Here is a 26,373-nt window from a genome sequence, read left to right as displayed (position 1 = left end):
TCAAATTCACCGTTCTTAAACTTTTGAAACCACTCACGACAACTTCTCTCACTTAAGGCAGCATCACCATATGCTTCTACAAGCAATCTATGAGACTCAGCTGCAGATCTCTTTAAATTAAAGAAGTAAATCAAAAGTTCCCGCAAATGACGCTTATTCGGCTCAAAACTTGACATTTTCGTACAAAAAAAATATATAATATGATGCTGATACAAAATCGCTAATATTTCAAGGTTATGGTGTTGCCGGATGTCCAATCTTACGATATGTTGTTTTACATCAAACAATTTTAACTTAGTTTATTAGTGGCGCCGTCTTTTGTAAACGGCGGAAACTTGTACTCCCAATATCTTATCGCCCTTACCAATAATTAATAAATACTGACAGGGTAGTTTATCGATTGGCTTACCGATAAATACTACGACTTTATCAATGTCGGAAATATGATACGTAGTTCACATCAATTTATAAAATTGATATTGATGTCGCTAGTGTACTGTCTTTTTCAAGCGTCACGCGAAAAACGCCCGGGATGGCTCCAGATGGCCTCTCTCAAGTTTCTCTCCGACCAGAGAGAAACCTGCTCCGACTATACTGTACATCGTTTTTAACGATTGCTCACGATTGCTTCGCTTCAGCAACAGCAGTATACGACATGGCCTTTCTCAATGAATTTTACTGTATATACAATACGTTCGTATATATATATGTTCATACGAGTGCTCCACGTAGAAAGCAGTAGAAACAACGATGGTACTGACAGTACTACTGACAGACATTCGAGAAGCAGCTCAAACTCCCACGCTATTGTCATGATTGTTTGGTCATGCTTGGTGATTGGTTAGTGACGGCCGCCGTCGCCGTCGTGTACAGTGAATCGAGTTATCAAGTGAAACGCTTTTACTCATAAACGTCACGAGAGAAATGTACAGTCTCTCGTGCATCGCCCATCGAAGATGGTCGAATTTTTCCAATTATTGTGCCTGATAACGCGTGCGCGAGCACGCAACGTTCTTGACATTGTCGCATAGCGGAGAATCGCAACTGCCTGCAGCCATTCGCATTTGGTTTATTTTGGCCTAATTTTAGCCTAATATAGCCAAAGTTGTCTTATGATATCCTCACATAGTTGAGCATAGCATCGACTAATAACTAAAACGTAACGAGATGGCGGACGATTCGAGCGTACGCGTTGCCGTGCGGTAAGTAAATAATACATTTGTATAATATAATAAAATCGAAAACCTTTTTCAGACTTTTGTCCGCGATATTTGATACATGCCGGTGACGTGCCGGTGACATGTCGGTACCGAGAGGCTGATTAGAGACAACTCCGCTTATTCAAACAAGCGTATTTCTCTATTAACTATGAATGACGAGAAGTAGTTGAAGAATTTGCTGACTAACTGCTTTTATTCAGATAAATATTTCTCGTATGCTTCTGAAACATCCTTGGATGCCTAACTGGATGCTTCTTACATGAAGCAGGTTGATGAGGAATTCCATTCGAGGAATAAAATATCTTTAGCTAATCGTAACATATATGAATAACGCGATTGCTCAGTATCGAATTTTTGATTTTTTTTTTCCTTCATTACGAAGAACGAAGCGCGAGATACCTGCAATTCTTTTGCGCGTAAACATGTTATGACGCATGAAGAAACTTGGACTCGAGCGAATTCCACGGACGATTGCAAATACCGATTCTCAAGTATCTCCTTTTATGACACAAACGCGTGGGCTTAATTACCGTTCGCCTAAGAAATGAGCACCTTTAACTTCAAAGTTGGAGATACAAGTGACCTTCGTCACCAATAATACCGCGATTACCGCAAAGTGTTTATTGTTCTTCATTGTTTTTAACCGTTAGATAAATTGGTCTTGTCTGTTACAGAATAAGGCCTCAAGTAGCTCGCGAAGTAATCGACATGTGCAGAATTTGTACTCAAGTACCTCAAGGGGAGCCGCAAGTTTTTCTCGGACCCGACAAGGCCTTTACGTACGATTACGTTTTCGATACTCAGATGAATCAAAATGCGATTTACGAAACATGCGTGAATCGTCTGGTGGAAGGCGCATTGGATGGCTACAACGCGACGGTCCTCGCCTATGGACAAACCGGCTCGGGTAAAACTTACACCATGGGCACTGGTTTCGACGTAGAAGTCGATGAAACTATCATCGGGATCATTCCTAGAGCTATTAAACACCTTTTCGATGGAATAGCGGATAAGCAGGAACGTGCAAGGGAACGCACGCAAATGCCTCCAGAGTTTAAGGTCCGTTGAATTATCTGGGATTCAATTTATGCTTCGTTTTTCGTCTTTGATTTCGAAACTTTTACCGAAACTAAAAACGAACACTCATTAAGTGTCAGTTTCGAAACCATAAAGCTCTTCTTCATAAATATTAATTTTAATATGTATAAAATGTTGTTTCAATGATTGAATTATGATGTTTATGAAGAAGAAGTACTTATATTTTTTGGCTAAAGTTGATACATAAGTTGACAAACAAAATTTCGGTTTTCGATTTCGGTCGAAATTTATGAGTCAATTCTAAGTAGAATCATAAGACTCGTAACATACTCTCGTAAAACTTATAAGAACTTATACTAGTGTTCTAATTTTTATACTTAAGTGTCATAAGATGTATGATTATTCGTAAATATCTACAATTTCTTGTAAATTTTATGGCTAGTAAAGAAGCTGTAAAAATATTGTATAAAGATAGAAAACACTTAAAAATTTTTACAAGTCTTAGGAATATGTTACAAGCCTTACAATTCTGTTTAGAATTTAGGCATTAATTATTTATTGTTTCAACAAATTATGATATTTGAAGATTGTTTCAATAAATTATAATATTTGAAGAAAAAGTATATGATATATAAATATATGATATATAAATATATTTATACATATGGCCTTTATAGAATTTTTATTTTTTAATTTTTCGGTTTCGATTGGAATTGATATGCAGTCGAATGTTTCTCTTCAGTTTCGGCAAAAGTTTCGATTGGACTCTATTGATTTCATTGTTTCAATGACGATCTCTCGTTATATGCCACAGGTTACAGCACAATTCTTAGAATTATATAATGAAGATTTGAAAGATTTATTAGAGCCAGGAGGACCGAGAGGTGGTGCTCGTATTCATGAGGATACAATGGGTAACATACATTTAGCTGGTGTAGAACCACGCGTCGTAACCAGCCCTGAACAAGCACTGGAATACCTTCGATTGGGTGCGTTATCGCGCACAACTGGATCTACGCAAATGAATACGCAATCCTCTAGATCGCATGCAATATTTACATTATACATCAAACAGCAAAGATGCATCAAAGTCGAGGATCCCGACGCGGATGTTGATACGAGCGGTGTCGAGTTAACGAATGAATTTGAAACGTTAACCGCTAAGTTTCACTTTGTCGATTTAGCCGGTTCCGAGAGATTAAAAAGAACGGGCGCTACCGGCGATAGAGCAAAAGAAGGCATTTCTATCAATTGTGGATTGGTAAGAATAGATCCTTTCAATAAAAAAAATAAGATAAAAAAATAAGAAAAAGAGTATCCATTTGATTAATACGTTATGTTTTTTTCTATAGTTGGCCTTGGGTAATGTCATTTCCGCTCTCGGTGATAAAACGAAGAAAGCCTCACATATACCGTACAGAGACTCAAAGTTAACTAGATTACTTCAAGATTCTCTCGGAGGTAATACAATATAATTGCGATATATAAGCAGATAAAATATTTTTAATTAAGCCTACTTTATGACTTACAATTACGATTTACATTGCAGGAAATAGTCAAACTGTTATGATAGCGTGCGTATCACCGAGCGACAGGGATTTCATGGAAACTCTAAGTACGTTAAAATATGCAAATCGAGCAAGGAATATAAAGAATAAAGTTACTATTAATCAGGATAAGAGCTCGAGAACGATCGCTTCTCTACGACGAGAAATTCAACAGCTTCAATTGGAATTGATGGAATATAGACAAGGTATATAATTTGAAACATAAATATTATAATAATAATTTCATATTACACGTAACATTACACATCTGTCTCTTTTCCTTAGGCAAGAGAATCGTCGGTGAAGACGGTGTTAACGATGCCTGGCATGAAAATCAAATGTTGAGTAGCGAATTACAAAGTCTTCGCACCAGAGTGAAAGCACTTTCGGAAACGGTTGAGGCATTAACAGCCAAGAATGCTCTCTTGTTGGCAGAAAAAGCAGCGGGTCACTGGGTAGCGACATCGGGCAAAGGTGATGACCAAGTGACTAGTTTGATACAGGGTTACGTTCAAGAAATAGAGGAGTTACGAGCTCGTCTATTGGAAGCGGAAGCTATGTACCAGCAACTAAAGAAAAGGCAAATGCAGGTATGGTGAATTGCTATATTCAAATAATAAAACTGATCGATATTAATAAAATATTCATTAGGTTAGCGCAGCGAATCCATATGGGGATAGTTCGTTTCATTCCGATTCTACGTCTGTATTGATCGATGCTAAAAGAGATGTTGAAAAAGAAATAGAAACGTTAAGAACCTTGAAAGAACAATACAGTCATAGTAATATTATCAAGTCAATGGACGAGGCAGAAATAGATGATGCGGAAAATGCGCAAGATTCGGTAAGCGAAGATGATTCCGACGATGATTCCGATCGTAAAGGTATGTTTAAATACATATATTTTACGTATACGTGTTTTTCCAATATCTTTTATAATTATATCTAACGCTTTCATTGTGTTTTCATTATATTATACATAATAATTATGTCATTTTACAGAAGAAGACGAGGAAGAAGCAGCTATGGGTCGTGAATTGGAAGCGCTAACGTCCGATATTGATGTTAAACAACGTCTGATACAAGAGCTTGAGCTTTCTCAAAGACGTTTGCAAACTATGAAGCAGCATTATGAGGATAAATTATCTCAGTTACAAGCTCGTATTAGAGACACTCAAGAAGAAAGGGATAAAGTGTTGTTGTCTTTGCAGCAACAACCTACACCGCCTACTGAAAAAGTGAAAAAATTACGCGACGAATACGAGAAGAAGCTCGCTAATATGCAAAAAGAGATGCGACTTTTACAATCTGCTAAAAAAGAACATGCAAGATTATTGAAAAACCAGTCTCAGAATGAAAATAGGTTGAGAGGCTTGAGAAATGAACTTTCAGAAATGAAGAGGGCAAAGGTGAAACTTTTAAATAAAATGCGAGAAGAAGCTCAACGACACAAAGAAAACGAACTGAGACGCAATAGAGAAATAGCACAATTACGAAAGGAAAGTCGTAGGCATGCAAATGTCATCAGAACGCTAGAAGCTGACAAGAGAATGAAGGAAGTTGTTCTTCGACGTAAACAAGAAGAAGTAACGGCATTACGAAAGAGAGATAAAGGATTGAGTCAAAAAGCCGCTGGTCGTGCACCAGTCAAACCACTCAATCCTAAAGCATTGAAGCAAAGATGGCAAACATTCGAGAGAACAATCGCTAAACAAGCATTAGCAAAACAAGCTGCCGCAGAAACGGAAAGAGAGATGGAAAGATTACTTCAAGAAAGAGAAGAATTAGGGAGAGATTTGGAGAAGCTTCAAAAGCACAGGAATCAAATTACAAGTGCAAGAGGTGACACCGCCGATATTGATGAAGAAATCGATAATGTGGAAAGTAAAATTAGTTATCTGCAGGTAATCTACTTTAATATGACAGTTTAATGTAATTTAATGTTAATCATTCCCTTATTATAATGTGCATAATTTTACAGGATAGTATCGCGGAATGTCAGCGGGACATGGTTGAAATGGGCGATGGTGAAGTGGAGGGTGAACCCGGTGTCGAAACGCTCATCTCCACAATTCGAACAGTAGACGAAGCACAGTACTTACTTCAACGAATGCTCGCATTCACAGTGGAGCAAAGTTGCATAGCTGCACAAAAACAGCTCGAGGTGCGAGATATGGAATCACGGCTCAATCAAGTTGCACAAGAAAGCGATGTACAACATCAATTACTCGAGCACGTTTTACGCGATAGAGATCTTTTATCTCTCACAAACAATCAGAATAATGTATTAGCTTATAGTCCAGCTAGTTCAAGGAGTTCCTCTCCCGACAAGTAAGTCAAACGATATTTCTCTAAATAATTTCTAAATATTCTACTTTCGAATTGTGATGATAAAAAGTATAAAAGAAAAATTTCAAAAGTATAATTCAAACGCTTTCAATAATATATACTTATATAATCTAGTTCGAGATTACTTATTTATTTCTTTCTATGTACAAACTAACTGCGGTAATTTTCTATATTAATATATATATATATATATATATATATATATACATATCTCATATGTACATATCTCATTTTTATATTGTCTGAAACAGTGAAAGTTACGGCCAAATTATACTCGGTGAAGAAAGGCAGCGCAATAGTAAAGTTAGAAGGAGAACAACACAACCACAGGAACTTCTTTATGGTATACACGCTAGTCCGGAAAATGTGAAAGCAGATGATCAAAATCAAAATCATAATCATCCTCTTACCAGAGTTCCCAGTGCACCGGGTAGCCTAAAGTAAGTATATGTCTTTTAGACTCCAATGTTCTTAGAAAAAAATGATACATGTGCGGGAAAATTTACGGTAATAATTCTGTATGTGAATATATCTCTGACATATGTTTATTTTAATTTCTGTATACAGAGGACTGGTATTAACCAGAAATCAGTATACTGTAACTGGTGGATCACCAACTATGAGTCGTCGCGACAGCACATCGCCCAGAGCTCTGCGACGGCCGATTCATCCAGGTGGAGGCTCTATGTGAGTGATTCTTCTGCAGCACATTCTTGTTCTTGTATTCCTTATATATATATATATTTTTTTTTATATCCTCCATGCACTACTGAAGACCTTTATTTTCTCCAGATAAATTTTATTTTATTGATTTTATTTAAGATAGGAATCAAGTGCAAGTATTTCGTGCCTAAGAATATAATAATTATTAATTAGGACGTGCGCGCGCGCTTGCGCACACACACGGTATATCAAAAGCGTAAGCACATGAATTAATGTTAAATGCCACACATTTAATAAAAGAAATAATCTTTCAATATATAAATTATAACATATACGCACATATAATGGTGTTATGTTACAAAAGGTATCTGTTATATTATTCTCCTTATGTATAAAACGTGTATCTCTGGGCTCATCATCAGATAAGATATTCAGTAAATATTTCCAAGAGTGTATATTGTAAAATAAAATATAAATATATGCGGGAATAGCATATTACATACACGCACATATACACATATATATGTGATGTGGAGTATAAGTTTTATACAATAACTGTATTTTATTTGCAAATGGTATTTTTAATAATAAACCTAGATTTAGATATTTACAAATAAGTAAGACATGTATATTTTCAGTATATATATTATATTTCTACATATATGTTTTTGCAATGAATCGCTGACACGTTATAGATTCTATCTATATTTATTTAATTCTTTATGTTAATTTTCTTTATGTTAATTAACATATTATTAACGATGGCAATAAGAAAAGACATTAATTTATAATTGGAACATGTATCTTCAATATGTATAGGCGTAAAAATTATATATTTTTTTGTATGTAGGATAAAGAATAAATGATCAAATTTTAAATAAGACGCGAAAATTCGATAACTGACGAAAGTTACCTCCTTTTGGCTATTCCTTACTTACATATTTCTAAGTACGAAATTTGCATTTGATGGCTGAAATTAATATTTGTGTTTAATTGCGCACTACTCCTCTACGTAAACTAGATTGATATAATAACGTTTCGTTACCTTTCCTACGCACGCATGTCTGATATGATTTTCAAGTCGGCATGAGAGATTATTAGCCAAATGCCGGCTAACTAACACGCTAACATAACATATTAGGGAGCAGGTAGCGCATACGGATATATCTTCACCTCCTGGGTCACCTACTACATACAGACGGTTCAATAGCCGCGAAGAAAACGTATTCTCCAGACTAACTGCGAGCAGACAATTAATTGCGTCTGAACCACAACCAATGAAAGGAATTATTTCGCAGTATCAGGGTAAGGTAAGCACAAACAGGTAACGAGCTTTCTGCCTTTCTTCCTATCTCTTCCGAAGCTAAGTATTAGATATGATTTTTTCATCAGATTCAACCACGAGCCATTTTGCAATGTTCTCATGTTGCGGAAGGACACAGCAAAGCTGTTCTTACTATATGCGTGACGTCGGAGTTACTTTTCAGTGGCTCGAAAGGTATATATTGTATATGAATTGCAAGTCAATAATGTCGAAAAATATTTGCTCGGATGTATAATAGCGATAACAAACGAGTTACTTGGAATTTTTCAGATCGCACCGTGAAAGTATGGGATTTGGAAACAGGAATTGAAAGTTCAAGTTTTAGTGGACATCCTAATAATGTCGTTGCTGTAAAGTATTCCACTGTTCATCAACTTTTATTTAGCGTATCCGCGGCATACGTTAAAGTTTGGGATTTAAGAAGTGGCAATAACTGTATAAAAACGTTATTTTCTTCGGGTCAAACTCAGGCCGGTCCTATCGCCCTGTCGACTCCATCTAGAATGCTTCAAGTTCCTGTGGGCGAAACAACAATTAATGATTTAGCACTCAGTTTGAACGAGCAGGAATTATATACTGCAGCTAGTGATAAAGTTAGAATATGGGATCTTCGTAAATTGACATATACTACTAGATTGAGCACGCCACACACAGCGGCCGTTATGTGTTTGGCTGTTGCTGAGGATGGCAAAGTAATAGCGGGTAGTAAGGATCATCTGATATCTCTTGCCGAGCCTAATATATCCGGACCGTCCGTTAGTTTAGCGCCACCACATTATGATGGAGTTCAATGCTTAACAACAATCGGCTCTACATTGTTTTCCGGTGCGTTATTTGTTGCACATTACTGGGTAATATATAAACATGTAATAAATAATTTATTATCATTAATTGATCTTCAGGCTCTAGAGATATGTGCATTAAACGATGGGATCTAAGCAAAATGGAATTGGTTCAATCCCTAAATAATGCTCACAAAGATTGGATTTTGGGATTATGTACAATAAATAATGGTTCCATAATGATTTCGGGATGTCGCGGTGGTATATTGAAGGCATGGTCAGTTCCTAAGGATTATTTAGGGGAATGTACGCCTATTGGAGAAGTGCGAGCACACGCTTCTGCTATCAATGCTATTGCGACCAATCAGCAGCATATATTTACAGCGAGCAAGTAAGTAAAGAGAATTCAAACGTTTTAATGCTTTCATAATTAAATCTGTCTCGAAAATAATATTCGATACAATGATATGCAATAGTTTTCGCGAATTGACTATTGGCATATGTTGTGTATCAGATATACATACTTCGGTTCAGCAGTCCATACTATGACAATTCCGAATAAAATAACATCTCGGATGTTGATTTCAGCTCCGGAGAAGTGAAGCTGTGGCGTATACCCGATTCCTCATTATCTATGTCTATCTCCACAGTTTCCCTTTAACTTTATTTGCTTTTTGCCTGTGCGATACTGTGTATGCGTTTATCTTATATTTTGTGATAATGCGCATGCTTATTTATAGTTGAACATTTAAAATATGTTACACATAATGCGGCGGCACATAATTTTTACATATAAAAATGGCTGCATTATTTGTTACCCTGTGTAACGTTTGTTGAACTGTTACATTTCATGCAACACTATAATACAGTACTAATTATTAATGCTTGAAGTCAAATAAATATACGCAATTACATTTTGTGAACTTTGTGTCTATATTTATATTTACACAATTATGATTCTGCTAATTATATTAGCATAATTGTCCATCTACAATTTTCAAAATTGCAACACCATGTTTGAGTTCAAATTTAAATGCACGAGATATCCCATTACAAGCATATTTTTTCTATAAATGACATCAACGATGTATAATCATTCTCTTGCTAGCCAATGACTCGAAAAAATAAATAATTTAATCAGTTTTATGACAATTGTAATAAGTGTATATTGGTCTAGTGTGTACGGATGTTTAATTCGTTATTATTTGCTTCTATGTTGTTTACTCCACTTTGGTGCTTTGCATGGTCATCATATCGATACGAAGCGATGGAACTGTGAAATTATGGAACTACTATAAACGAGACGTAAGGACCTTCCACAGGAGCAACTCACTCAAAAGCTAACACATATATGTCCTATACTACAAATTGTATTTAATTTGCAATTATATAGTTTTCATTTAATTTAAGTGATAATGCACTTGATCCATTAGTTTGTACTTTTTTTATACTTTGCTATTGCATTTATTTTTTAATATTGTTGAGAATACTTTTTCGAAATATTTTTATATATTTTGACTTTATTGTAATTTTAATAAGTATTAGATGTGATAATTATAAAAAAAAATCTGCAGGACAATATAGATTTGTCTAAGAAAATGACGAATCATAATGTTAAAGTCTAGAGTAGGAATAATGTGCATTATCATAAGATGCTTAAACATAAGGCTTGGATAAAGTATTATATCTATAGAAAAAAAGCTATATGTGTTATCTGATATTTATTTTGTTATGAACATAAAGATATGATAATAATAATAATTATAATATTTATTCTTAGTACAAACAATAATTGTTGGTTAATACTGTACAGTCTGAGGTCTCTGTAGGTTCCAAATACTGGATATTGTCAGGGTTGATTATTAGTCAATTTTCTTCTGAAAATTTTAAAACAGTATTATATATATACATATATACATACATCTTAATTATAGTATAATTGTCACATAAATCGATTGTATAAAAAAAAGAGGGAAAGGAATAATACATGATGATTATAGCATTTCGATATATACTACCTCTTTTTCTTTTTATGCGCGGTAAGTGATTCTTGACCGCTATCGTCCTCACTATCCTCAGATTGACTACTACTGGTACTACTCGATGAACTACTCGAAGAACCACTTGAGGAATCACTGGCAACACCGGTATCTTCTTTTACATCTATAGTTTCTGCTAAGGTTGCCAGTTCAGGTTCTTTATCGTTGAGTACTTTTAACCATTTTCGCGATAATTTTGGTCTTCCTCGTACCTGTGATTAATTTATTATTACATTATTTGCATAATGCTTATTTGTTTTGCGTGCGTGCCTCCAAATATTCTTATAAATAATTTTAATAATATTCCTAATTGTAATTATGTATGTTTTATTCGTCGAGTTCTTACCGTTTTATGCCAAACTACCGGAAAGTTAGTACGCGAACAGAAGTTTTGCGTGACTGCTATAGTTTCGTCAAGATTTAATACAATGTGCCACCATCCGCCAGGAATGAAAACAGTTTCACCAGGAGTTTGCAGAATTTCTATTGGACGACAATCTTTTGGCCAAGTAGGTAATTTTGTGCGTGGATAGACAATTGAAAACCATGTAATGGCTTCGTCCCTTTGTTTACCACCTTCGCCTGCGGTTACTTTTAGAAGTTCGCGAGGAGTGTGTGTAGGAAACAGACACCAGCGTTTATGGCCAGAGATCAACGCATTCCATGCACTGGTACCCAATGGATCTATATGTATTCCTGTACCTGTTGTGATTTTTTTTAATAGAATGTGTTTTATATATTATTGCGTTAGAGAAAGTCTTTTTATAAGTTGATAAAAAAAGATTTTTTCCCAACACTATCTTCGTTAAAAATGATCGAAATTTAAAGAAAGCGTTTTAAAGCTTGAAATCTCTATTTTCAAATGTTACTATATTTTTTGCATTTATGTAAGTTTTGTAATTTTTATATATAGAAAACTGAAAAAAAATGAAAAATTTTCTTTTTATTTTGTAGGTTTGTAGCGTGCCCAACAAAATTTTGAGCAAATTTTTGGTTATCGTAAAAGCTTGAAGCTTTCCCTACACAAAATCATTTTTTAAAAATATTTCAACGATTTTTTATTCCTGAGTTATACTCGTAGATTAAGTAAAAAGGAACATTCTGACTTTATTGTTCGTAACTCGCATTATCGTATCGCAATTATAAATACAGATTCTTAAAGCTGAAATGTTGCTCTCAAGTGGAGTAATTGCCAATTTTTAAAAATAGGATATGAGTTGTTTTTTATCAATTTGTAAAGAAACTTTTCCCCTAATCCAATATTAACTGTTGCATTATTAACATAAGAGTCAAATGTTGAATATGATACATGTAACACAAAATTCCTAGACGTTACAATTTTTAAAATAGCATCTACCTTAGTAATTTTTTAATATTTTAGAAAATTTTTTTTGAAAAAAAGAACAAATGTACATATTTTTTAATTAGCACGATTATTTTTTCAAAAAATTCAGGCGTATTCATGTGCTGAAAGATATTTTAATGTATGTCCAATATATTTACCAGATCTTGCAGGTCCCATAACAAACCAACGATATGGTGGTCTTCGATGTTCGCCGGCATGATGAAAAAGATCATCCCGAAAGTATTTAGGAATTACATAATCCTCCAACAATTTTTTTCGTCTTGGATGTTCACCAAACGAACTATCAAAAATGTATAAAGGAGAATCATCTTCATTATTAAACATATACCGAACGTAATATTTCATCTTCATTTTTACACTATATCCTTCATTGTCTTCTCCACATTTAAACTTTTGATTTCGATATTTTTTTGCTAATCTCTGGAATCGAATGAGAAAATCAGAATTATTAAAACTTATTTTTACAATGTATGAGCATTAAAGATATGATTTTTCTTTCAATTGAGAACATCAATAAAATTTAGAGTTTGTTGAAATCGAATTAAAAAATTATCTAATATTTGAAAAATACATCTTTTTAAATAATCAATCTTACCTACTTATAAAAAACAAAACAAACTAATATCACATATAAAAAAATCCAACCTCTATAGTCCATTTGTGTTGGGCTCTCCAGCCATTTTGAACACCTCGTATTATCACAGGCTTATAAGGTTTTTCATATTTTTCTACGAATTCTTCCGTAGTCACACCAGATTCATCGATTCGTTCAGCATTGTCTTGAAATTCCCAGAATTTTTGAAAAATTTTACAATAGCCATGCTGGATCCACGCGGCTTTATCAGCAAGCTCTTAAAAGTATATACAGTCAAGTAGTATTGTGTAGTATTATTAGAAGTATATATCATGATTATCATTTTCGGTGATATCAGTTCATGATTTAATTTTGTATATAAAATTGTAACGAATTATAATAACAGTGATATGTGTTTCTGCAGATCACAGTCGAGACACATAAATCTCGAATTGATTTGATGGATGCTTAAAGGTTTTTAAAGGTGAATAAGTGGATTAAGATTATCGGGAAATTGAATTACATCATCATCATTCAAGGTCTCAGGGGAATGCTCTGTCTTGCTCTTCTTGGAAATAATCGTACAAAGTCGATGAACACGATTTTTTATCTATCTTATTAAGCTCGGGCATTTAACTTTTGCTACGTATAACAGATACATGAAACAGAAAACGAAAAAAGCCGATATCGGTGTGCCACTTTGTAACGTAGGTTATAAGTTCCATTTTCTTTACCTGGTCGAGCCTTCTTTTTCACCTCTTTGATCCTCTTTCTTGCGCGGTGATCCAATCTCCATGCTTCCGTCATGACTACGTTTGTATTATCTACTTAATCTAGAAATATAGAGAGAATATATTTATTTACAGTTTACAATAGATTACAAAATTCAAAAAGTTACAAAACGCTGTGGGACGACTCACGACGTTGGAAAAACGTCATTTAGTAATAAGCGGCGATAACGAAGCTTAGTGTTACCAGATCAAAATTTTATGCTTCTGCGCATTCAAATTTGCGCAGTCTATAATTTTATTGGCTGCAGGAAAGAGAGTTTTCGAGAAATGCTCTTCCTCCGTAGCCAATCAGCAGGTCAAACTTGCTTTTTTACTAGATTATGTGTTAGTTAACTGCACGCGTTTCTAGTAACTTAAGCTAGCTTCACAGCAATTCGATTTCGATGATTCCCAAAAAATAGAGGGATCACGGTATTTGTAATATGCATTGGTATGCATATAACATATATACAATATGTATGTATGATATTACGTACAGCTAGTGCAAAAGTTTGCACCGGAAAAAAATAGTTTATACGGGTAAAACTTAAGTGTGCCAATTTATCTGAACGGAATAGCTCTTTCGACGAGAAATAAAAATTCCATCGAATCGCGCGAATAAACCTAATTATAACATGATTATTGATAACAATGATAACTATGCGAAATTAACACGAGATAAAATGGAAAATTCCGTTCGTAGAGAGCATATCTGCGAATACTTGAAAAGAAGATAACTCCGATAATTCAAGATAAAAAAAAAATGATAAGTAGAGGGACAAGAGACGAGTGAGGGGAACCGAGAACGTTCGGACCGGATGTGCGGACTGCGGCGCTGACGGAACAAGATGGAAGAGGCATGACGCCATGTTCGCCATGTTTTGATGTCGTCATCCCCCCCACCCCACCCCTGTACGTTGTTTCGTGCAGAGGATAGCCCGTGTTTTTTAGCGTGTGCTTTCCCGTAGATTCACGCCGCAGCGCACGTTCCCAACGATATCCAGTGGTATCCGGTGGTTCCTAGTGGTTTCCAGTGGTTCCCGGTGGCACGGTGTCCTGTCGCGCGTTCACCAGCGCCGTAGCCTCCCAGCTCGTCAATCGGTCAATCTGCATGCACGTCGCGCGGAGCTCAGTGGAGCTCAGCGGAGTTCGATCTGGATCTGCTGGATAACCCTCGTGTAAAGTTCATCCAAGTTCACCTTTGGTGGCGAGTCGCGCTCGCACCTGGACGTTTTCATGTCCGTGGAAGTGGCTGCGGTGCGGGGGGGATCTACTGTTTACGACGCGGTGGTCATGTCCTAGTGACTTCCCGACAAGAGTGATCGATCGGAGTACAGCCGTTTGCTACTGTTTGTACCAGTCACATTACGTTAGCACTGCCTCGTCGTCGTCGTCGTCTCGTTGCCACCGCTCATCCATCCTGACCGACGGCGCGCGCGTCACATCACGTCACCTCCGAGAAGGCGCAGACCCGTGCGGGACGGATAGAGCGCCTTACGTGCGTGCGTGCGTGCGTACGTGCGTACGTACCGTGCGTGCGTGCGTGCGTGCGTGCGCGCGTACGTCTCCTTTTCTCGGCTTCGTTTTCCTTTCGAGCACAAGAGGAACGAGGGAAAGGACTCGCTAGTAAAAATGGAGTTGCGCTTGCACTCGCCAGCAGGAGCGGAACCGATCGTGTATCAGTGGCCTCTTACCTCCGGATCAGGCTCTGTGAGTAAATGGACGGAAAAAAAAAACGCGTACGATTGACAGTTCTGTCTGTTACCTGCACTTATTTATTTTCTCTTCTTGTGTCATGTTACTGAGTTGTGCTCCACCAAATGCCAAATGTCTTTTATGTATGTATGTGTCTGTGTAGGATCGTCACGATGGAGCGCTGGACGTTATCGAAACTATGCGATGGGTTTGCGAAGATTTGCCAGATCTGAAATTACCCTTAGAAAACAATATCCTCTGTGACTATGATCCAAGAGACTACGAAAGTATGAAAAGCTTGTGCGATAGATTTAATAGGGCCATCGATAGTTTAGTACAATTGGTATGTTTAACTCTCTTTTCTTGTAATACATTGTCTATATTTTATATATGTATATATATATATATATATATATATGTGTGTGTGTGTGTGTATGTGTATGTGTGTATATATATATATATATATATATATATATATATATATACTCTTTCTTTTCATTTCCTTTGATTTACTCCCCAAGTTCTAAACAGTAAAACATTGATGGTTTGTTAAAAAATGTCTCTATAGGAAAAAGGCACCAGCCTGCCATCCCAGAGACTAAATAAGAGACCTAGTAGAGGATTACTTCGTCATATACTTCAACAAACTTATAATCAAGCTGTGGTTGAACCAGACAAGTTAAATCAATATGAGCCTTTTTCACCTGAAGTCTATGGCGAAACGAGTTACGAGCTTGTATGCCAGATGATTGATCAAATTGACGTGACAGAGGACGATGTTTTTGTAGATTTAGGTTCTGGAGTTGGTCAAGTGGTTCTTCAGATGGCAGCTGCAACTTTGTGTAAAATTTGTATCGGTGTAGAGAGAGCCGATGTACCATCAAAATATGCACAGGTATAAATACACATAATTATAGATTAACGATTATAGATTTCTTTTATTTTTTTTAAGTAAGTAAAGACGTCATGTTTTATCGATTTGAAATATTAAACTATTGTAGAGCATGGAAATAAATTTTCGAAAATGGTTAAATTGGTATGGGAAACGATGCGGAGAATATCGTTTAGTAAAAGGAGACTTCTTAGCCGATGAACATAGGGAAAGTATAACCGGAGCTACTATAGTGTTTGTTAATAATTTTGCATTTGGTCCTACGGTTGATCATCAATTGAAGGAACGCTTCGCTGATTTACGGGACGGCGCGCGTATAGTGTCCTCAAAATCGTTTTGTCCGCTAAACTTCCGAATAACGGACAGAAACTTGAGTGGTAATACATTTATCTCTTAACGAATATTTCTATAAACCTCCACAATTCTGATTTTGCAATTTTTATCCCGTCAGATATTGGCACGATAATGCATGTCTCAGAGATGTCACCGTTAAAAGGTTCCGTCTCTTGGACTGGTAAGCCGGTGTCATATTATTTGCACGTAATCGATCGAACGAAATTAGAACGTTATTTCCACCGCTTAAAGAACAATAAACAAGGTGGCTTAGATGAAAACTCTGATTCTGTGATAAGCAACACTGCCAGCAATAGTAGTAAGATTTCTAATAGGAATGAAAGAGGTGACAGAGCCAAGAGAGATCTTTCAAGGCAATTGGACAGTCCGAATCATTCAGAGCAGCAAGGAACAAATAGTGACTCTGATTTAGACGACAGTACTATTAAAAGTCGTCGACAGCCAAATAAAATACGAAGGAAATTCAATCGAAAAACTACGAATGGCATTACGAGAGCTCCAGCTAGAGGTAGACAGAGAGGAAGAGGCGTTAAGAGAGCCAAGCCTAAAAAGGCAATCAATATATCTGGACTAGATTTGTTACATAGTCAAACTTTACTCAGTACGTCACCTCAAGCTCTTGGGAAAAAACCTCCGCCTGCTCCTGGCTGTGTAGACCAACAACTGTCTTCATTGTCGCTTTCATTGCAATCGCATTCCACTTCAGTGCATGAAGAACTCAGTATACCACCCGCTCCGTCCGCCACTCCTTACGCTCTACAAATACTTCTGGACTTGTATAGGTAATTATTTTATTTTTATTTTATTTTATGTATCTTTATTTTTTCCCCTCATTATCCTTCTCTTTCTATCCTTCTCTCTCTATCTCTCCTCTGTTATACGACACGCTAAATCGGATTTAATAACATCCGTAGTTATGAAATTGGCCAATCATAACTGTTCTTTGGAAGAATGGGACTGTGATCGGCTGATTTCATAATTACAGATGTTATTAAACTCGATTAAGGGTGCTGTGTAAATGTAGTCTTTGATTCTGTTTTTCTCTGTATTGTTACCTTTAAATATAGATAGGTGCGATGATCATAGCACATTAGATATAGAACTTTCTTTAGAACCTTGTTTTAAAGAAGGAAAATAAAAAAGTATTACCCATGAAGTTCACTATTTTTACATTCTTGTATATCATGAAGATATAACTAAAGTAATTTATTTATTGTAACATATCAATGAAAAATATGACTATAAAATTAAATGTTTGTATATAAAATTAAAATTTTTGGGAGACTGTTCTGAGCATCTTATCTACCAATTCTTATCTACAACTTTAAATCACACGTCTATTTTTAAAGATTAATATTATAAATAATCTATTTTTGTCACAGGGACCAATTTATGCTTATGTTAGAATCGATGAGAACGCCCACTTACAAGTTATCCGTCAATACGGATATTGCGAAAGAAAGAGAAAAGAACTCCAAACTTCAGTCGAGAGCGGCGCAATTGGAGAAACAAATTAAAGTGTTGATAGATGATAGCGTAGCTCTCTTGAAAGCAAGAATGACTGAATTAGGTATCAATGCAACGTCACCCGGAGATCTGTTGGCGAAAGCCAAGGAAATAGTTCTAAGACATAAACAGCTACAGGCTAAAGCGAGCAAATTGCAAGCGCAAGTGGCGTCTATGGAAACAGAACAAAATAGGCTAGTGGCGCTTAGACATCAAGAGTTACAAGAAAAATATAATGGTCATGCAAATGCAATTGGCATAACGAATCCACATCAACCGCTCACCGAGGATTATTTGTTGAAAGAAATTTCCGCCACTCTTTCTCAGCGTAAACGATTACATTCTCAGGTGTGTATTTTTGTTACTTAACAGCAATTATCAATTGATTTAATTTGTGCAATAACATATGTATTATTTTTGCATCCTCCTGTTATTTTTTCTTCTTTCTCTCATATACATATATGTGCGTGAAACATAAAAAAGATTTGTTTCTTTTGAATTTCATTAAACTTCTTTTTTGTGCAATAGGTTTCAAAGCTAGAGCATGAATTAAATGTATTGGAAAGGACAAGTAATGAGAAGCAAGCTGCTGCTATTGCTCAGCAGCAGAAGGACGCGATTGGAAGTAAACATTCGCAAAATTTACATCATGGTAGTCAGCAGCAGAGTATTAAAAATGGAGCAGCGCGTAAAGGTAGGGAAGGTCGTTCGAGGTCGCAGGAATGGCCTGACGTTCCGGACATAGGAAAGATACAGGAAAATAATCCAGAAATATTAGCACAAAAGATTTTAGAAACGGGAAGGCAGATAGAAGCGGGTCGTATACCAAACAGACAGAATGCTAATAGCAATTCCAGAACTAGACTGCCACAGGCTTCTCTCACTTTTTCCACATCGTCTTCTATTTCATCCACACAACCGCAAACAGTCAATACAGACATATCGAATCGAATTCAAGAGCCTCCTAGAGTTGCCAATTTTGAGGATAGACTAAAAAGTATCATCACAAGTGTATTAAACGAAGACCAACAAAACAGGAACAAGCAACAACAGATGCAATTGCAAGTGCAATTGCAAAGTCAGTCCGAATCCGAGAGAAAGCGCGTTTCGTTATCACAGAATGTTTCTACTCCGGATTACACTCAAGTGAGTGCACTGATCCTTAAATGCATCTTACGTATTCACATAATCTCGTAAAAATAATTTTAAGCCCGCACGTATATTTTTTTATCGTTTTATAGGTTTCACCTGCAAAGTTAGCATTGCGCCGTCATCTTTCGCAAGAACGTCTCTCGTCGACTCATTTGACACCGTCTGATAGATCGACAATCGATCCTAGGCAACCGTCGAATTATGATAATCGGCTTGTAGCAAGTGGGAGTGGATTACTCGGTACAAGGACGATTGGCGATCTCGTCAGTGGAGAAATAGAAAGAACTCTGGAGATATCCAATCAAACTATAATAAATGCCACCGTTGATATGAGCGCAATCATGAGACCCGAAACCGTATATTCTCCCATTAGTAGGCCAGCAAGTGCCGAAGGAGACGCTGGATTGTCGACATTGGCGCATGTAGCTAGTTACGCGCCCACCTCTTCGGGGACTTCTACCTCCACACCCACGACTAGTTCGAGATCGTCTGTGCTCTTCACTCCGGTAACACAACCACAAAGGTATCTATTCCTTTATATTTCACGATTACTTTAAGCAATCCAACAAAATGCTCAGGACGAATTGTTTCTATCGTCAGATATACACCGGTTCAATTGCCGCGAGCGGATATTAAGCCTTATCACGAATCTTACTTTTCGGATAATCCGTCTCAGTCGCTCACACAATCGCATTCGGCGGCGTCACCTTTACATTCGTCTCAAAACACATCAAATGGCGAATTGTTACCTGTAGAAGGGCTCGCAGCGTCGTTACACGCTCGAATATTAAACCATAATAGTAGCGGCAAAACCGAATCTACTCTTTCCGGCAGTAGAAGGTGATATCATACGTTGCATTTGAAATCGAGTACATGTAACATGATATTCTTATTGTATTTAGATATCAGCCATATCCACGATATGCAACAAGCAGTAGTAATAATGGAAACGCGACAAATAGTACGATAACTGCAGCTTGTCAATCACAACCGTTGATGTCAGTAAAAACAGAAGCGGTTGTATCATCGGTGAGCACAAGCGGAGCACCTTTAAGTCCTCTTGTCGAACCACACTCTAATACTTCGACGCCACTAGTCGATGAACCCCAGATGACAACGCAAAGACAACGAAGTGCCGTTGGAGATGATGGTAAGCGTAAGAAAGACTTGTGTTTTTGGGACTTGAAAAAAATGTCCCATTAGAACATTGATAATAAAATATATGCTTGGCTGTATTTCTATTGACTATGCTTTTCGGTACAGTTGCTGCGGAAGACCTATCGTAATACGTGAAGTTATTAAATATTTGTGAAATTTTCAAACAGTGCTTTGATTTCTCTTATACTTTCAGATACTTTGCGATAAAATAGACATTTATATATATTTATTAGTTATATTAGTAATTCAAGTTATTAAATAACGCAAATTATATTATAATGTTATCTTACTTATTTATTCAATACGAAAATTTGCCGAAAATATTTGCTTTCACATGCAATTTTTTTTAGAAAAAATACACATACACATACCTTTTTTGAAGAGAAACACACATATGTATTTTCAGCATTTACCTTTTTTTTTAGTCTTATTGTAATCAAAGACTCGTTACAAATATTTCGAAGCGTTTGATTCATCAGTCAGAAGAAAGAATTTTACAAATTGACCAATCAAGAAATGCTTTAAAGCATTTATAGCATCGCGACTATATCCATTATCACATACAACAAGGGATAATAGTACTGCCGACAAAAATCTTTGCACTATACAACCCTAAATGGCAATTTGCGCTTAAGTCCTAAATATATTTAGATACGGTATTTTTTTTTCTGATGCATCTCTTCACGTATTTACATGCACTAATGGTTTAGCTTATCTTACGGAGCTGGTACCTGACTTTTATTTATATTTATTTTTGTTGTTGTTTGCTGTATTTGTTAGATGCACTGTAGCTGTTTGTTGGTTAGTTCTGTCTGTCACATACTCAATCTCAGAATCCCTGAAGCTTGTTTTATTAGAGATTGAGACACACACAGATGAGAGGGAGAAATGAAAAAATACGGCTGCCTGTGGGTTGGTTCGTCGGTTCAATCACCGGTGAGTTGTCCCACGGGGGTCAAAATTCATTTTGTTATTTGATTCTCATTCCGTATATAAAAGATTTTATATCATCTTTTTTGCCTTATAGGCACACATGCGAGCAGCGTACGCCCCTTCTATTTTGAGAAACAACACAAAAGACACTATTTAGAAATCTGTTTCCATGAAAATAAGCCAGACTTGCAAAGATACAAATTCTACTTCGTGAATGAATTATATGTATATAGCATGTTGAATCAAAGCTAATATATTCTAATTGGTGGACTGTACTTTTAATGCATGTTGCATGAAAAATTTTGTTTCATTTTCTATTTATTTTACTATTTGCATTCCACTTTTAGTATAGCTGTTTCAATTTAATCAATTATTATATATAAAAAGTACAATTAGTGTAGTAATACATATTAATACATATTTTAATTCACATTCATTTTAACATTTTGCTGTATTTCATATTTATAACAATTTCAAATTTTATTTGAAGAAATTTATTTTGTTTAAGATTAAAAGATTCATTATATATAGCTGTATGAATTATGATGCCCATTCTACCAATGTAATTTAATTTTAATCTCGGTAAACTTCATTTTTTTGTAGTTCTAAGAATTTAAAGTTACTCTATATTGATAGAAACGAGCATTAATGTTATAAATAAAACTGATTCTAATTTTTACTTTGTTCGATTTATTTATGCATTAAATAGAAACACAGCAACTTGTGTAGCACTTAAAATTTACTTTAATATTATCTAAAGTGTTTGCACGCAATAAATAATGATCATAGTGTATAAATGTAGACTGAATTCAGACAGTTTTCTACTTTTGTAGAATATATATTTATAAGATACATAATTGCATAAGTGTATGAAAGATAATTAATAAATACTAGATAATTAGTAATAAATGGATCATATTATCTGTATCTAATTAATGGCTTATTTTTATGAAAATTTAGTGATACATTGCTTATCTAAAACTAATTTATTAGCATGTTACAATGATTAATTGAGATTTATTTTGCAGATGGAGAAGCTGACTGGCAAGATCGTATCAGCTCAGGATTTGATCGCTTGGTCGCATTTGCTTCCACAGAATTGGATAAACGTAGACGATCGACAGAAGGAGTAAATACAAGTCCCGACAGTGGGTTAGGTTCGGATAGCGTCGTAACAGGGCCACCACCTGTAGTACCTTCTCCTGACGAAGCGTTAGGACCGCCGAGAACACCTTCGCCGACCAGCCCCCGTCCTGCAAATTCATCTAGTAATAATCCCCCGAGTGCAACATCTTCCTCAGTACCTTTGAAATACCAACGACAACTAGATCCTGAGCGGCATCACTTTAAGAAGAAGTTTTTTCATCGTGATTGGAGTAATTCTGCAAGTACCAGCAAGTTTCGTCCTAAAGGCAAAGATTGGGATTGGAACCATTCCGGGCAATGGCCTTCGAATGATGAACAATCCTAATTTTACCTATATTGTGTGAAAGATAATTTTTTATATTAATGATGAGAAAGTTTGCTTTTTCTTTCGAGCTTAGGTGAGGGAAACAAAATAGGCGTTGTTTTTACTTTTAAAGTTATTAAATTATTGTTCTCGTTTTGTTATATATAATAACTCTCTTTTATAATATAATGACGATTTGTATTTTTCGTGTACGTGAACATGCTTATGATATCAAAAAGACACAAATCTTGTATAATTAAATCAAGAACAAATTAAGACTTGTTTTTTTCACTGCAACGACATTGAAAAACGATATGTGAAAAAAGAGAAACGAAAAGTTGTGTGAATTTTTTTATTTCATTCATATATCAAGTAAATTAGTTATTCCAACAAGTAATTGCAAATTTTATGAACTATCATGATATTTATCCTCGTTAAAAATGTAAACAGCACGAAAAAATTAATTTATGTTCATATATAATATAGAAAAATGAATTCGTATTTCTCGTTTCTAGCAGTAGAATTTTTAATATCGCAATGAGAAAGTAGAAACCTTAATGAAAAGGAATGAAAAAAAGAAACATATGTCTGCATGTGAACATATTTGAGTGAGATGAAGTTGATGAACACTTGTGATTCATTTAACTTCAAATACATTTGTATTATACAATGAATATAATTAAGAATAAATGAATACTAACGGATTCATGAATTTTAAGTTTATGCTGATTAAGATTGAAAGACTACAAGCAATTACACGTGTTATATATTGAGAAAAATTTACAGATATTGAAAGAGAGTTATCTGATATTATTCTCACTGATGTAGCATTTTAAGGTATTATTATTATTATTATTATTATATTATTATCAGTAATCAAATTTTTTTTTAGTTTGTTCACTTTGTGAATAATTACCACCAATTATGTCTCTTCTAACAATAATACAATATTGTTGAAATTGTATACTATGTTTATGTAGATTATAAAGGTCTCGTAATCTACGCCTGTATACACATGCACATAAAATCGCATAACACAAACATAGATGCATACACATGGCTTGGTTGATGCACATTACACACATTAAAGAAATATCATAATGTTGTAGGAATCATGATGTAGGTATGTATCATAATGTACGTATGTATGTATTGTATTGTATTGTATTGTATATGCCTGCGTGCATATGCGCACGCGTGTACGCGTGTGACGTTTGATATGTATATATGTTTGTATGTATGATGGTATGTATTACAGGCGTATTACGGTAGACCGAACAATTGGCATTGAAAAAAAGAAGAAAAAGAACAAACCAGCAAAACCTTTGTGTGTTCGTAGCAAATATTGGCTACAAATTTTATATACGGCTATATCTTCCACCATTTGGAGGATATATACCTAAGTGTTCACTGTGGTTCATAGAATTATGGCAATGAACCGTATAAAAAATAGTCACTTAAAAATGCATTCGTATTTCAAGACGAAAAGTTAAAGGCAAATTGTTTTTTCGGTACACATCTACATACATTGTTGTGTGACTGTGCGAAATATCCAAAGAATGGCAGTTGCGAGTCAGTTTACAAAGTTTTATATGATGCATCATATAATTGGGCATCATGCATGGTTTCCGGTGCTGCGAGATAAATCGAATAAACGTCGAATAAACAAGTAGTACTTCAAATTGACGCTTTACAAAAGCGATGCTATATTGTATGTATAAAGGTCCTTTCTTTTTTACATTGCCGAGTTATTCCGGTCGTGTACAAGACGATTCTTAATTACATGTCAATCCACAGTACACATTCGTAATCTAAAATATCATTTTAAGATGTGCTTACAACGCACGTGCGTTACAAAGCAACGAGCGCTTCAAACATCTTAAATTTGTTACAATAGTTCGGAAATATCGAAAATCTATGTTCATATGTGAATTGTTTCTTTTGGATTTATCGTCTCAAGTATTGACATATAATTTGGTTTCATTTTGTACATACATGTGTATTACAGTTATACTATTTTATTTCAAGTTGCACTTAAAAATCTCTATATCTGAAACTCCCAAGTTTCACTTGATTCTTTATCTAATTATTTTAAACATAAAAAGGATTTACACAATCTATAATGTATGCTCATATATGTATCACATATTTTTAAGGGTTATTTGAGATGAAACAGTATAATTGTAATACAGAGATATATACCTATACATATATATACATATATATGGAAGGATCATCATGTTAGACTGTGAGAAATTGATTATCGTATTATTTAATATATCCTCTAAACGTCATATTTATAGTTGATAACGAGCATTGCCAAGCATGCTAGATACACTGCCGAATCTTCTATAAATTAATTTTATTATTGATCGCAATTATTATTTATTGTTTTTATTGAGATATTTTAATACTATTACTATTTGTAACAAGTAAAATTTTTCTTTATTATTTCTACCTTCCCGCACATCTATATAGCAATTTTCTGGCGGTATTTTCAATTTAAATAAAATGCTTTATTATTATACTAGTTACCTTCTTTATATCGAGGCACAATTTATCAGTGTATAATAAATAATAAATTTTAATAGTAATTTTGATTTTAGAATTCAAAAAATCAAATTATTGTGATTAAAGTCAAGCGTGCGATATTATTGACCATCATATGTGCTACATATATATCAGCTATATAAATCAATTTTTCCGAATTATATCGCCACTGCTGGTACCATAGGTCAAATTAATCTTTCTGCTCAAAACTTTAAAACATAAATAGCTTATACATATGTAAGTGTCAATGACACAATGCATATTTTTAAATGCAAGTACCAGCATGCACTTTGTACATAAACTTCCGAAATGATAACGAATATACGGGTTTTATATCGTATGTGTGTATATATATATATATATATTTAAATATATAAAGAGACATTATAATTATATTCTTCCAAGTACTTGAACTTGAAACACACGATGAAGATCATGTCCTCTGTATTGATGAGGTTGATGTTGGTAATTTTATTAAATCAAGTGTACGCGCGTAATATACCGAGAGATACCGAGATAATATTGCTGCCAGTATGGAACTCGAAAGGTGCATCAGAGGTACATTATCGTATAGTTTAATTTATTCTTTAAAAGTGTAAGATTAAATCTTACACTTAAATCGGATTATTATTTACATTTGATTTAATGATTATTCGATTTGCAGATTCCCTTAACTTTCAAAGTCTTTGGACAATTGATCCAGTTGAATCTACGTAGAAATGACAACATCGTATCACCTCAGTTTCAAGTCTGGAAACACAATGCAAGGAGCATCACAGAAGAATTGTCGCAATTAAATGCACCAGATTCTTGTTATTATCTTCACAAGAGTCATGAAGGTTCCGCAGCCATAAGTTTTTGTCAAGAACATGGATTGGTCGGTGATATTTTTGGAGAAAAACTTTTTGATTCTCCTCTCTCTCTCTCTNTNTNTNTATNTTTATATTATATATATATATATATATATAGTAGTATAGTATACTATACGTAGTATACGTAGTACTAGTACGTA

General features: G+C 35.0%; 4 protein-coding genes across 4 annotated transcripts in view; 3 read left to right on the top strand and 1 right to left on the bottom strand.

The window, feature by feature from the left end:
* Nucleotides 1-1,167: 1,167 nt before the first annotated feature.
* LOC105624535 (kinesin-like protein KIF21A) lies at nt 1,168-10,266 on the top strand. Its single transcript, XM_012205896.1, has 16 exons — nt 1,168-1,202; nt 1,895-2,279; nt 3,073-3,519; nt 3,611-3,719; nt 3,808-4,011; nt 4,091-4,395; nt 4,457-4,688; nt 4,807-5,708; nt 5,786-6,135; nt 6,405-6,593; nt 6,721-6,840; nt 7,958-8,126; nt 8,209-8,314; nt 8,411-8,965; nt 9,043-9,313; nt 10,188-10,266. The coding sequence occupies exons 1-16, from the start codon at nt 1,168-1,170 to the stop codon at nt 10,264-10,266; spliced, it is 4,458 nt and encodes a 1,485-aa protein (XP_012061286.1).
* Nucleotides 10,267-10,936: 670 nt separating this feature from the next.
* LOC105624534 (bifunctional arginine demethylase and lysyl-hydroxylase PSR) lies at nt 10,937-13,708 on the bottom strand. Its single transcript, XM_012205895.1, has 5 exons — nt 13,636-13,708; nt 12,973-13,178; nt 12,465-12,747; nt 11,308-11,663; nt 10,937-11,173 (listed from the first exon to the last, which is right to left on the bottom strand). The coding sequence occupies exons 1-5, from the start codon at nt 13,706-13,708 to the stop codon at nt 10,937-10,939; spliced, it is 1,155 nt and encodes a 384-aa protein (XP_012061285.1).
* Nucleotides 13,709-15,303: 1,595 nt separating this feature from the next.
* On the top strand, nt 15,304-22,832 carry LOC105624533 (histone-lysine N-methyltransferase, H3 lysine-79 specific). Its single transcript, XM_012205894.1, has 11 exons — nt 15,304-15,381; nt 15,530-15,709; nt 15,935-16,261; nt 16,368-16,635; nt 16,710-17,394; nt 17,995-18,466; nt 18,647-19,264; nt 19,360-19,793; nt 19,871-20,110; nt 20,173-20,420; nt 22,390-22,832. Exons 1-11 carry the CDS (start codon nt 15,304-15,306, stop codon nt 22,830-22,832), a joined length of 3,993 nt encoding a protein of 1,330 aa, XP_012061284.1.
* Nucleotides 22,833-25,811: 2,979 nt separating this feature from the next.
* Nucleotides 25,812-26,373, top strand: part of LOC105624563 (A disintegrin and metalloproteinase with thrombospondin motifs 2) — a 2,829-nt gene continuing 2,267 nt past the window's right edge. The window contains exons 1-2 of the mRNA XM_012205923.1: nt 25,812-25,919; nt 26,026-26,238. Of these exons, the coding sequence (XP_012061313.1) occupies nt 25,812-25,919; nt 26,026-26,238 (321 nt within the window). The remainder of the gene's footprint in view (nt 25,920-26,025; nt 26,239-26,373) is intronic.

This window comes from Atta cephalotes (assembly GCF_000143395.1).
Source record: "Atta cephalotes unplaced genomic scaffold scaffold00081, whole genome shotgun sequence".
NCBI lineage: Eukaryota > Metazoa > Arthropoda > Insecta > Hymenoptera > Formicidae > Atta > Atta cephalotes.
Note: the sequence above shows the minus strand (reverse complement) of the source record. Positions and strands in the feature narration are given on the sequence as shown.